The 13,917-nt window shown below is 40.6% G+C and overlaps 2 protein-coding genes across 3 annotated transcripts in view; both read left to right on the top strand.

The window, feature by feature from the left end:
- LOC122870151 (butyrophilin subfamily 3 member A2-like) overlaps positions 1-13,917 on the top strand; it is a 145,917-nt gene that overhangs the window by 56,820 nt on the left and 75,180 nt on the right. The window contains exon 2 of one of the 2 annotated variants that reach the window (XM_044184024.1): positions 10,484-10,825. The exons of the other annotated variant lie outside the window; for it this stretch is intronic. Within the exon in view, the coding sequence (XP_044039959.1) occupies positions 10,484-10,825 (342 nt within the window). The remainder of the gene's footprint in view (positions 1-10,483; positions 10,826-13,917) is intronic. 2 annotated transcript variants of the gene reach the window in all.
- LOC122870277 (butyrophilin subfamily 2 member A2-like) lies at positions 8,826-13,419 on the top strand. Its single transcript, XM_044184406.1, has 5 exons — positions 8,826-9,318; positions 9,993-10,095; positions 12,032-12,313; positions 12,418-12,528; positions 13,101-13,419. Exons 2-5 carry the CDS (start codon positions 10,002-10,004, stop codon positions 13,316-13,318), a joined length of 705 nt encoding a protein of 234 aa, XP_044040341.1. The 5' UTR covers positions 8,826-9,318; positions 9,993-10,001; the 3' UTR covers positions 13,319-13,419.

Here is a 13,917-nt window from a genome sequence, read left to right on the forward strand (position 1 = left end):
TATTCTATTCAGTGCAGTGAGGAAAACTGCAAAGAACAGTACATAGGTGAGACCAAACAGCCACTTCACAAAAGACTTTATCAGCACAGACGACACGCTAACTCAGGATTGCAGAGCGCCGTGCATTTGCATCTGAAAGCTACAAACCGCACATTTGAAGACAGCGAGGTGAAGATTCTTAGTAGAGAGAAGAGTTGGTTTGAAAGACGAGTCAAAGAAGCCATTTTTGTGAAAAAAGAAAACCCCTCTTTGAACAGAAATGGTGGTCTGAGATTCAACCTGCCCAAAGTTTACCACAGTGTATTAACACCGTGGTCAAGCCAATCACATGCTAATCAGGTACTTAACAGTGATGAGGGAGGTGCAGCCAGAAAACAATAGGCCTGATTACTGATTACTGGGCCATCATGGAAACAAAAGAAGGTCAGTTTCAGGTGAAACTAGGCAGGGTAAACAACAGATACTCAGGTAGACTCCTCCCTGAGGGCGGGACTTAAGTTCTCAGACCATTTTCACAATTGAGAATGACTTCCTGATGGGAGCCGAGACATCTTGATTCTGAAAACAGCGTCCAGACGACTACGACTGAAACCTTTTCTACAATACACTATAATACAGCAAAGGTAGTAAGTACAAAAGTGGATTTACAGGTTGATAAGTATATACGGTATAATACAGTGTAATAATATAAGTGATAAGTAATAGTGCACTAATGAGTACTGTCAAGTTAAGTGTAGCAGATGAACCAGATCATTAGACAGTGGATACTGCACAGCAGTAATATAAGTATTAATAAATATCATATCAATAAATATCAATAAATATAATCAGTATATGATACTGATGTGAAAAGCTGTTGCTAAACATAAACAGCAAAATGTAATATTGAAAAATGAAAAAAAAAATACAGTTTAAAATGTGCAAAGTATTGTCACCCTGAATGCAGATGTAGGTTTGCTGCTTTTATGGAAACAAAAACTTTAACACAGTCGGTACATATTTCATAAAAGAAACACAAAGATGTCTCAGTTAACACTGGTTATTAATAACAATATGGACAAATCGACTTTTCAGCAATGTATCTTATAGTAATTTTAAGTAAACTCAAATGATGCAAACCACAAAGACACAGTGTTAATTCAATTACTTACACTCTTTGAAAACATCCTCATGTTCATTTCTGCTGTTGTAGGTTCTAACTAATGTCAGGAAATTTGTATCAAAGCCTCATTTGGCTTGTATGGGTTTTTTTTTTGGGTGTGTGACTTAGTTTGATTTGTAAGTGTAATTTCCCATTTCCCGAAACAGTTCTTGAACGTGACATGAACTGTGTCTTGAAGTTGCGTGAATCTGGGTCACGCGCTCTGCACAGCTGCTGCAGAGAGGAAGTCATGTGACACAGCTACACTCAGGGAGAGCAGCCCAACACTAGATTTCCCGCAGCTGTAAGCAGCCCCTGAACTAAACACACATTTCCTAATTTGACGATTATTGGTTTATTTTCACATTAAAGTCAAGCCGAGAACACGTGTGTATTACAGTGTTATGTACAGTAGATTACAGTACTTTTATTTGAAATAGATCCCCATGATTCCAGTTGCATTTATCTGAATAAATACAGTACTGAAGCCTCTGTGAACACCTTTATTGCAACTTCTGAAATCAGAATTATGAAACTGTCTTTTCTGATTCCCTCCTGACTCCACTGCATCTCCTTCTCAGTGCAGTGTCTGTTATAACCCTTCGCTCAGGCGTTTGGCTCGGTATTTTATTCGTAATAAATGCTAAGATCCTTTAAGTAAAAGTAAAACTATTCCATCGCAAGTAAAAGTCCTGCATTTACTTTAATAAAAGGAAATTATAAATAAAATATTATTATGAGCCAAATTTACTTAAAAGTATCAAAAGTAAAAGTACTCATTTGGCAGAAAATTGGCCCCTGTGACTGATACATGCCATTACTAACACTGATGCACCAATGTTACCGCAGCACGGCACTGTTGTAGCTGCTTTTCTGTGAAATATCAGATACCGATGACCTGTTTATGAAACCATGTGAGGAGATACAGGGAAAATGTCTTTTTGGTGGAACTGATAACAATTCAAAGACATCTAAAACATGACGAGGACACACGACTACACACTGGTTTTGAGGTCACAAGCCAAAATGGTTGTTTTAATCTTAAACGATGTGTTTTATTTTATAAACTGATCAGTTTTTTTTTTTTAATCTAAAAATGTTGACAAGTAATTAGTAACTAAAGCTGTCAAACAAATGTAGTAGAGATTTCCCACAGAAATCTAGTAAAGTAAAATGATAAAAGTAGAATAAAATGGAAATACTCAAGTGAAGTACAAGTACCTCAAAACTGTACTTAAGTAAATGCACTTAGACACCTTCCACCACCCTGTTTCAAACATACAACCTCTAATTGAAAGGAAACCTAGATCGGACTGTCCTCGAGAACTTCAGCACGTTCTTAACGAGATTGATTTTCAATCTAAACACAGTTTTTGTCTTTTGCCCCGTTGAGGCGTTGGGTCCTACTGTGTTAATAATTACAGGAATTTCAGGAGTCGACACAACAAAACAAAAACTTTCACTGCCTACGAGAAACGTTTACAGCCGGCTGATGAGAGATTCCTCTGTTCCTGAAGCACGTTTATTCATGTGGGAAACAAATAACCATCACCTTAAGTATCTGTGATACACAACATGATGTCCAGCAACAGGAAATGTCATCCTCAAACAAAGGACTTACTGTGCTCGAAACATGCTATTAAACTGGTTTATAGGCTCACCTGGCTGGATGAATGACCAAACAAACCAATGAGTAAATGGGCCCTCAGGCTACAGATGTCTTCGTAGCCAGAGCTGTCCTCAAACAACCTCCGTCCAAAAATAGGACATGACAATTTACAAGAGCTACATGAGCCACTTCAGTCTAATGTAGAGTCAGAGGAAGTAGCTCTTACCACAGACATTAAGTCCATTTACTGAGTACAGTAACTTTATACTTCCACTTCACTGCATCTCAGGGGCAAACATCGTTACTTTTCAGATTACAATTTTTAATTCCCTTCCTGTCCAGTGAAAACCACGTATCCCCAAATTTGGTGATTTTGAATATTTCTGATAAGCTGAATAAACTCTTTAACCCCCCCTCGGATCAGCTGGGAAACGCATCGTCACAGAGCTGAAAACAGGCTGTTTCTCTCACGAAACGTCGACTTTTTAGAGATACGTGGTTCTCACAGGGCAGTGACGCTACGAACACGCGATGATCTTATAGACCATGATGCATTGCTGCAGGTTAAACTGCCCAACAGGATATAAAGCAGTTAAAATGAGCTCAACCTGAAACATCTGCAGCAGTAAAATGCAACACACACATTAATGCAGAAACATCAGATATAATAAACACTGACAGGAAGCGTTTTACTGCACAGGGACGACTCTTACTGTCACACTTTAAGTAGATGATGTTGATGATAATACTTAATATACTTTTACTCAAGTTTTTGTCTACACAAGCTGCCAGCTGGTGTCGATACTAAACATTAAACCTGATCTTCCACATCAACTGCAGAGACGTGGCAGGACTGTGTGTCAGTTTACTTCATGGCTCCTGATGTTATCCAGATGTTTCTGAACCTCAGACAGAGTTTGCTTCGCCTTTGCTCATAGCTGTTCTTCATGTGCTGTCTGCTTCATCCTCTCTTATCTCCTCTTCCTCTGCACGAATGGTCTCCTCGTGAACCGCTCCACTGCTGGTGTAACCTCCATCACCCCGAACTCCAGCTGCACATCTACAAGATAAAAACAAGGAAACTGAGATACATATTCGATCCACATGAACACACAAACTGGATAATTAAGAAGGAGAGCCGATCTGGGGTGCACGGTGGCAGAGCGGCTACAGCTCCTGCCTCCCAATAAGGAGATCGTGGGTTCGTGGGTTCGATTCCCGGACCGGACCAACATCACACAATCTCTCTGGGTGGAGTCTGCATGTCCTCCCCGTGTTACCGTGGGTTTCTCTCCGGTTCTCTCGGCTTCCTCCCACCGTCCAAAGACATGCATGTGTAGGTTAATTGATAACTCTAAATTGCCCGTATTGAATGAATGTGTGAGTGAATGGTTGTCTGTCCTTGTCTGTGTCTGTGTTCGCCCTGCGACGAGTTGGCCACTGTCCAGGGTGTGCCCTGCCTAAGGCCCGAAGTCACTGGGATAGGCTCCAGTCACCCGCGACATCTGCTGGAGTCCACACTGCAATGTTTCAGTTCAACCACAAGAGGGCACAACAGCCTTTCTGACAGGCAAAATACTCAACATGGTTTCCTTTAAACCACAGTCTAACCATTTACAGTTTTTTCTGATTGCTTAAGCACATTTTTTGTAACTATCGGCTATTTTTGCAAAACTCTACACACAGATAAGAAAACCTTTCACCCAATTATCAAAACATTGTAGTTCTCTTGCAAAAACGTAACACAGCTAGATTAACTCTTCACACCTTCGTAAAAATGGTGTTTTCGTATCAAACAGTAAACACAAGCCATCATCTACTAAGCACACAATGTGCCAACTACACACTGATGGTATGAATACAAAACACATCTGGCTTTTGCTTTCTCTGTGTACAGATGTCAATTTGAGGTCATACTTTTGTCATAGTGTCATGTAAACATACAGGGATCCAAACTTCAAGTATTGGTGTTTATTCACACTCATCAAAACCAAGACAAAGTCAGAACACAAAATAGTAATTTCACAAAAAAAAAAGAAAAAAAAAAAAGACAATCAGCCTACATCATGTCGTCTTTCTGGGTCCGGCCACAAAATTTCGTCTACATCACATGCGATATCCTCCAGTCCAAGGCACCGGGGAAAATATCTCCTTGAATGCCGTATCCAGGCCTGACGTGATGCCTGGTCAATATCTCCACATGCCTCCTCCATTCCCTGTAAAAGGGCTACCTGTTGATGAGGATGACGGTCGTACACTTTCCAGGCAGAGAAGAACTCCTCGATGGGATGTAAGAATGGAGAGTATGGAGGGAGGTTGAGTACAGTGAAGAGCGGGTGATCTGTAAACCAGTTGCGGACCAAAGCAGCCCTATGGAAACTAACATTGTCCCATATGATAAGACATATCTGGTCTGCTCTGGTCTCTGAACAGTGAGCATGTCATGTAAGGTGTGCAGTAATGTGTGCAGTGTTGTATGGGCCTATGGTTGCATGATGGTCAACAACACCATTTTGGCTTACAGCTGCACACAAAGTTATGTTACTACCACGTTGTCCTGGGACATTGATGATGGCACGGTGTACAGTAATGTTCCTGCCAGGTCTCCTTGTTTTACTGAGGTTAAAACCGGCCTCATCTACAAAAAGTAGCTCATGTCCCATGGCATCTGCTTCCAGCTCCATCACTCTGTGGACAAGACAAAACCAATGCAGCACATCAGGCCCATGCACAGCACTACAGTCTGCACTTCCAGATTCAGTCCCAATGACACTATAGCTTACCTGCACATGGTCATATCGCAGTTGCTTTACACGTTCTGTGTTTCTCTCGAAAGGAACTCTGTAAATTTGCTTCATTCTTATTCTGTGGCGCGCCGGTACACGACTTAGTGCAGAAATGCTTACACTGTGTATATTTTGAAAGATGGTGTCGTTATCAATTATGCGCTGCTGTATTTCGCACAGTCTTATTGCATTATTGGCAATCACCATGTTCACTATATGGGTCTCTTCCTCTGCCCCCAACATCTGGACGTCTAGCAATTCTGTAAAGTAACAATTTCAGTATTTTTGCATGTATGGTACTGTTGTGTTTCTCATTAGAGTATGGCATTTCGAAATGTCCTAATGATGCTTTTCTCAGTGTAGCGGCTCAGATTAGGCTGAACCCGTTGGCCAGCTTCCCTCAGGGTCATCCCATGGTTGATTACACGGTCCACTATTGTAGCTCTGATGTCATCAGTTATTCTATTTCTTACTCTTCTTACCCTTCCTCTTTCCCCTCCTCGTCCTCTTCTTGCTCCTCCTTGTCCTCTTCCTCTAACTTCCTCTAACCCTCTCGCTTCTTCACCTCCGCTTCCTCTTCCTCTGATTCTCACTCTTCTCACTCTTACTGCTCCTTCCATTGTACTCCACACAGACAGCTGACCTGTTGCTTATTTATAGTGCTTAGGCTGATTGCAAAGTGAACTAATTATCTAAAACAGTTTTCACATGTGACAGTGCGCCAGACAGTTGGCAAAATAGTGTTAATGATAGCCATACATGTGTATAATTTTGCTAGGAGTGTGCTGGAAATTTGGTAATTGAGTGTAAGAAGTGAGTTGTGTTTACAGTTCTGCAAAAAGAGTGTTGTGCAGTGAATTGTGCCCACAGTTTTGCAAAGTGTGTGTTACAAAATTGCAAACTGAGTGCAAAGCAGTGTTTGTGCTTTTAGTTTTGCAAACTCAGTGAGTGGTTTTGCTATACGTATTAATAGTTTTAGAAATTGTGCTACAAGAATCACGATTAGCGCTTAAGCATTCAGAAAAAACCGTAAATGCACATGTCATTTATACAAAGTGGGAGACAAAACATCTCCTTGTTTAAAACAACACTTTGCTGCAGGACTGCATGGACAGCTGTTTGCACGGAGGTCATTTCAGTGCAACACATGAATAACACCATTATGTGCACTGGAAGTTAAAGGACACAACTCAACTTCATCAACTTTAACTTCAACAAATGATTCCAAACTATTATCCCAAATATTAGCAAACTGATTAATACCCTCAGCGTTAGCTGCTTCTTTTATTTTCAGTGCCAATGTCAGGTTGTTGAGTTTGCTAACGGTACTGTACTTGACTTTAACCATATAAATTACAGTTACTGTGGTTTAGTCTATTCTCAGATGTTGAGTCCTGCACAAATGACATAAATGCCGCTAGAGGTCACAATTCCCAAAGCAGTTTTATTCAGACTAATGTGGACCATTTACTCATTAGTAGCTCCTGACCTACACACTGATCTACAGAGTCCTGTAGTTAGAAAGGCAGCCAGGAATTAAACCACAGATCTGTTTCTCCTCAGGTCAACTTCAGCTGATTGGTCCATCTCAACCAATAGTGGCGACAGTTGGTGATGACATCATTTTCCCATGCCACCTGGAACCTGCAATGAATGCTTCTGACATGAGGTTGGAGTGAGCTGAGGCCTGGGCTTGTGTCTGTGAGGGCAAACAGTCAAGAATACGTAGTTACCAAACAGCCGTCCTACAGAGGAAGAACATCAGTGTCCATCGACAAACTGGAGCTCGGAGACGTTTCACTGAAACTCTCCAGCGTAAAAGTCTCTGATGAGCAAACATGCAGACGTTCCCACAGTACCAAGCTTGTTGTTGGTAAGTGATACACAGTATATTTGTATCATTTAACATTTATATTTTAATAATATGATATAGAGCATGTATGTGTTTGTTTTTACATAACTGCTGCTGATCCCAGGCACCATGAGGAAACAGTCAGCGGTGGAAGAAGTATTCAGATCTTTTACTTAAAGGTCCTGATGACCTCTGGCTGTCAGCAGCAGAGTGACTGTGGAGACGAGACACGGCAACAGCTTCACCTGTAGAGTCCAACAGCAGAACATCAACCAGACCAGAGAGACACACATCCATGTTCCAGGTAGGAATGATTAATAAATGTATCACATGCTTACTATAAATACAATGTGATTGATCGTTTCAGTTGATATCTTCACAGTCCTGTCGAGGTATGTGAAATGTGTCTTTTTGTTTTTTTAAATTTCAAGATACTTGAAGAAAAAAGGCAGCATTGGTTGTCAGCTGATACAATTTGACAGCAGGGTTTGCATCCTGTCCTCTATCAACAGTCAACGCTGGTGTCCTTGAACCATGAACCTGAAGTGACAAACTACCTGTTTTGTTTCTCACTAGGTGAGAGAAATGCTGGTCGATCTAAACTCAAGAGGGGGAACACAGACAGCTGACATGTACCACAGCAGGATGCAGCTCAAACAAACCTCAGTGCACAGAAAGTATCAGGAAGTGATGCTGGTGCAGCCTCACAGAGCTGCCAGCGCTGCTGTAGACTCTTTCTGAGTCTCTGTACAGACGAGACACGGGAGCTTTTGATAAACTTCTCACACTTTTCTTTGGATCGGCCCCCAAACAGGACGACAACATGTTCTCTTTATAAATGCACATCAACCCACTTCTTCTACTTTTTATACAGTATTTATTCCAGCAGTGACATGCCTTTTCTATGTGTAGCTATAGTAACAGTCTGACCCGTATAAAGATAGTTTGTTGTCCAACTCATACCTGGACATCACAGCTACGTGTCTGTTACTAGTTTGTTATAAGTTTGCTTGTATTTGTTAAGCTGAGCTTTTTGTTTAACTGTATGTCTGTATTTGTCCTCGACACACTTGTTACATACTGGACCTTTAATACTGCGCTTTTTGAATGTACTCCTGTAATATTGTGATAATGCAGTATTCCACTGTGAGAAAACAAGCTCATTGGATGCTGCATGCTGTTTGACAAGAGAGAGGACGACTGGCTTTACGACCTTCCCCTCCTGTAAACAGCTTTTTGAAGCCGGGGCCTTGTCGTCTCACAGATCAAGTCTCTTTAGGTATCTGGTGTCACTGAACACTGACAATCGTGGATGCTCGCTCTTACAAAGTTGTATCACACAGCAGGTTTATCATAAAGCTGCTTATGAACTGGCTCAGTTAACTCTGGGTTTAACAGTCCAGCTACAAGAGAGTTCATGTGAAAATTACAAACATCATCAGAGACATGAGAAATACTTCATATGAAACGAGATGAGTCGTGATACCAGCAGGGAAAAGTCCGTTCTGCTTCAGCGAGGTGAAATGTATCTGATCACACAGCTTGAATAGAAAAAGAAGCTGTACAAACACTGCTGTCCCTTTCTTTATCTCCTCCTATATAACCTTATTTCTTCCTGCAGGAAGATGTTTGTAAACACAGCATGAACAGGGCTAAACTTTATATGAAAACTACTGTAACAAACTGCTTATAAGTCAAGCTTCAGTTACATATGCTGTGGTAAAAAAATAGAGGGCGGGCTTTTGAGCAGCTCGTCAGTATGACACATCAATCATGAAACCAACCTACAGACTCAGAGAGGTGGAGATGGGTTGACGTTTGTGGTTGGTGTGCAAAACCTTGTGAAGTATCGCACTCAAACTTCCTCATTTCATGTCAGGCAAGAGCAACACAACATCACATTAAAGAGTTTGCAGTCGTCATACAGCAGGTAAGAGTTGCTTAAAACTTGCATGTTAAATGTTGGATGTGTCATAATTTCATAGTCTTTGACTGTTAAAACAATGTCCAGATTATTTTATGGACATAAAAACAAATTCTCTGTTTGTTATTAAAGTGGAGAAGTGGGTCCAGCGACCCTGAAATGTCCCTAGCAATAATTTGAATCAAAAACTGTAAAAATATAACCACTGTTGTTAGTCAGTGCCTATTCAGTGTGTATTCAAAACACCTACACAAGTTCACAAATGACAAGCAGTTTGTAAATGCAGGTTTACCGCAGGTTTGTATATAAATGTAACATCGAACTATGTTTTTGATGAAAATGCAAATACTTTTAAATACATATATATATTTTTATCATTATATACAACAATACATATTTTTGTGTGCCATTAATACATAAATCCCGAAATACATTTGTGAATGTTCTGCCTGATTCCATATAGATGTTTCGTCTGTGAGCTTTGTGGTTTAGTCAGTTTACAACAGGAAGCCACATCAGAAGCAGCAAAAGTATAACCAAATGAAAACGAAAATCTAATCTAGAATTATTACATGTTCAACCTAATTTTCCACTCAGTAAAGAGATGTTTTGTGTATTTTTTATGAAAACAACCAGACTAAGACTTGAGTCTTTTTTAAACTCTCCTTTATAATTTCCAGGAGTCCAGGATGCTGCATCCAAACCATGAGTCCAACCATGGAGAGTCCTTCAAGACCTTCAGGGGTTTGCTTTTCCTCGTTCTTCTGATGCAGCCTTTTGGAGGTAATTTCCATGCAAAACACTCCGCTAACACACTGATGTGTGCATGTGTCGGAAAGCAGAAGACACGAGTCAGCTTCAGACCAAAAGAAAAATGGAATCCATTTCTGTAACGACGACTTCGTCAGAAGAGGCGATGAAAATCGATGACATTGTAATCATTCACATCAAAATGAATGCATGAGTTTATTGGCAATATAACACATTTATTAAAAAATTATATCATTACTCAAGTCTACAGCCACACTGGTAGCTCTGTGAGGCAATACTAGCTGTTTCCCTGTTTTTAATGCAGCTCTCAGAGCTTTATTACTTTTAGAATTAAAAATTTCATTTTGATGAATTATAACTGAGCTGCTGTTTCTTGTTTGTTCTTTCATTTTCCTTATAGCGCTGTCAGAGTTGATCTGTTCCCATCAACCAATCGTGGCCCTGGTTGGTGATGATGTCATTCTGCCGTGTCACCTTGAACCTCCCATCAGTGCCGGTTCTGAGAGAGTGATGTGGACCAAACCTCGTTCGGACCCAAAGTACATCCATGTTCACCAATATGGACGACTGTTGTATCAGCAGCTAAATCCATCTTATCTTTATCGTACAAGACTGTTTGTGGATGAACTGACGAATGGAAACGTCTCCATGGAAATCTTCAGCGTGAAAATCTCTGATGCAGGAAAATACTTTTGCATCCTTCCATCAATACACGAGGCAGCTTCCATCCAACTCACTGTTGGTGAGTGAGACTTGCTGCCACGAGCACGAGGATGATGAATTACATATTTCTACTGACCGCAAAGATCAGTAATGTAACTTTGTGTTAGAAGTAAGCAGCCATGATCAAACTAAGAAAAGATGAAAATACAAAGTCGGAGTAAAATCAACCTTGAAAAACATTAAAGTTTCCCTCTGGAGTTTTCTTGTAAACAGACATTTCTGTTTACCTTCAGTGTTTCTCACCAAAACACACTGTGCTTCCCTGAAGTCTAACAAACGTGTTGAATGCATTTCCTTTTATGGACAGAGGAGGCCGGAGACACCAAGATGAGACACAGGTAGTTTTATTACACACGATGTAAACAGACAGTGAGTAGATGGAATTGATACCGTCCTTTGGCTAGCCGAGGTTGAGATCCGAGGTAGTAGAAACACACACTGGACTGGAATCGGGAGCTCAGGAGAAGGGAAGACACTTGTAGTCGCGAGGTAGGAGTCCGAGACATTGTGTTTGCAGGATACAGAGATCTGTCCTAGTTGCGAACGAGACCAGACAGTGACTGAGGTGGTTATATACTGGGGTGATGAAGTGCAGATGAATCTCAGGTGTGTGAGTAGTGACAGGTGTTTCTGATTAGTATTCTGGTGAGGGGGTGCGTTGTGTATGTGGGGTTGTGGAGCCTGGCGTGTCTGTGACATTTCCTTCCTTATAAAACATTTTTAAAGCTGATTCTCTGAACAGTTTGAAACCTGTATCGTGTGCAGCCATGTTTAGTCACTAGCAGTCTTCTTCTTCCTGCTGCGTTTCTTGGCACATTACTGCCACCTGTAGATCAGTGGAAAAATGTGAAACCAATGGCAACATTGTGCATCGTGTCACCTGCACAAAGATAAACCAAACAGGGACCCACTGATAAAAACATTGCTTCACAGCACAGAGGTCAAGAACACCACAGGGTGCCTTTAAACTCCACATAATAACAGCTGATGGTGATGATTTGCTATAAAAGGTGGCAGAGAAGAAGACAAATGTTTTATGAGGTAGTAAATACATTCAACATGTTTGCAAAGGTTTCAAGATGTTTTGGTGGGAAATGTTAAGTTGTCAACGTTTTCCCTAAAAAGTGCTTCTGTAGTTTATCAATGATACAAATCAGTGACATGTCTTATTTGCTGAAGTGTTTGATCTGAACCCACTGTTCTAAATTCCTCCTCTCATCCTCAGGTGCTGTCTCCACGCCCATCATAGGGGTTACCTTAAATAACAATGGAGGTGTAGTGTTACAGTGTGAGTCTGCAGGCTGGTATCCAGAGCCTGAGGTGCTCTGGCTGGACGGTGAGGGAAAGCTCATCTCTGCTGGACCTACAGAGACCATCAGAGGTCCTGATGGCCTCTATACTGTCAGCAGCAGAGTGACTGTGGTGAAGAGACACGGCAACAGCTTCACCTGTAGAGTCCAACAGCAGAACATCAACCAGGCCAGAGAGACACACATCCATGTTCCAGGTTATAAAGAGTTCTAACTAAATTACACATTTTGTCACTGTTTAAACTGTTGAGGTTTAGTTTGATTTAAAAGGTCATGCTGTTCTGTGTTTTTATCATTTCAGCTGCTGTCTTCATGGTTCAGTCCTCTCTTGATTGGATTTGGATCAGCGGCATTCCTCTTGCTGCCATGGTGTTCATATTATTATTATTCTGTTGTCCCACAGTTACTGAAAGTAAGTCACTATTAAAGTTTCCTTATTGTGTCTACTTATTGCTCTTTATTGGCTGGAGTGATATGTAGCAAAGCACCAATAGATTATATACTGTAGCACAATGTTCATGATTTAATATTAAAATTGACTTGTAAACTAATGTAAGCAAAATGCAAAACAGAATGGGGAAATATATAAAAAAAATAAATAATAAACCATTCAGCACAGCTGTCAGCGTTCCCACCTGTATGTCTTCGTCAGTGCACTGGTGACTCTCACTGGTTGGTCTGGGAGCCTGTTCCAGACGAGGGTGAGATCAGTGTAACAAGAAAAACTGACCGTCACTAATCTGTGGCACTAGTCCCAAATGCTTTGTTCCTCATGTTGCAATGCAAAACTTAAATGTTATACCTGAAATGCAAGTAAATGTCTCTTCTCCTGTCATTTGATGTAAAACATATTTTCAGCTCAACCATCATATTTCTGTTGTGCTTCTTTAGTTTCCTTATTTCATCTCACACGTGTTTTCTGTTCTCAGGCAAAACTACACGAACACAGCAAATTTTAACATTTCTTCTTCTGTTGGCACACAGGAATCAAGAGGAAACAGGAAGCTACAACTGAGTATTTCAAAAATCTGGTCCGGAAAGACGAAAACAAGATTAAGGCTGACAGTCCAGAGTCATCCACACTGACTGGACAAATGGAGCAACTGGGGAAGGAGGAGAGACTGCAGACCAACATGAAAAGAGAAAGGCAGAACAAACAAATAAGCTACGAAAGACAGAAACGGAAAATGAAGAAAATGTAAAGTGTGAAAATGGAGAAGACAGAGGAAGTGGAGAGGACACTTCAGCCTGTGAGGAAGATGGTGTTGTAGGAATTTCTGAAATAAAGTGAATTCAACAACAACATCTCTTTCAGAGTTTTATTGCAATATTCAAACAGACATTTGCAAATGGATTCTCCGCCTGTCGGCTGAGAGAACGCCTTTACAAACCTGAGTCACCTGACAATGACACCTAAACAGTGCTGGTAATGGTAGCTTGAACACTTTCACGCAGAGATAAACAAATCAAAGTTTCGCCCTGTGTTCTCATCTGAAGGACAGACAGTGCTCATGCATGAAACAGCCAACTTTTATAATAAGAGATCAGTAAACTATGAAATCACACGAGAGTACAATAAGCTCAAACAGTATAATTTAATTTTCAATTTAATTTTCATTTTTTATTCATTTTCATTACAGTGAACAGAAATAAGATTCCCTCGTGATACAGCAAGAAGCATTGAGAAGATGAAACTTGAACTTCAGGAAGAGCAACACCGAGACAACTTACAGTATATAGCACAATGCATGCAGCAAAGCATTTTATCATACAATGTGACTTTAAAACAAACTACTGGAGA

Source organism: Siniperca chuatsi, linkage group LG22, assembly GCF_020085105.1.
Source record: "Siniperca chuatsi isolate FFG_IHB_CAS linkage group LG22, ASM2008510v1, whole genome shotgun sequence".
NCBI classification, from domain to species: Eukaryota; Metazoa; Chordata; class Actinopteri; order Centrarchiformes; family Sinipercidae; genus Siniperca; species Siniperca chuatsi.

What these genes read in the sequence shown, in the direction of transcription:
- LOC122870277 (XM_044184406.1), top strand. Translation starts at nt 10,002, where the DNA reads ATGCTGCATCCAAACCATGAGTCCAACCATGGAGAGTCCTTCAAGACC. An exon ending in TCTGATGCAGCCTTTTGGAG is followed by an intron (nt 10,096 to 12,031) that starts GTAATTTCCATG and finishes TCTCATCCTCAG; the next exon opens with GTGCTGTCTCCACGCCCATC. An exon ending in TTGTCCCACAGTTACTGAAA is followed by an intron (nt 12,529 to 13,100) that starts GTAAGTCACTAT and finishes GTTGGCACACAG; the next exon opens with GAATCAAGAGGAAACAGGAA.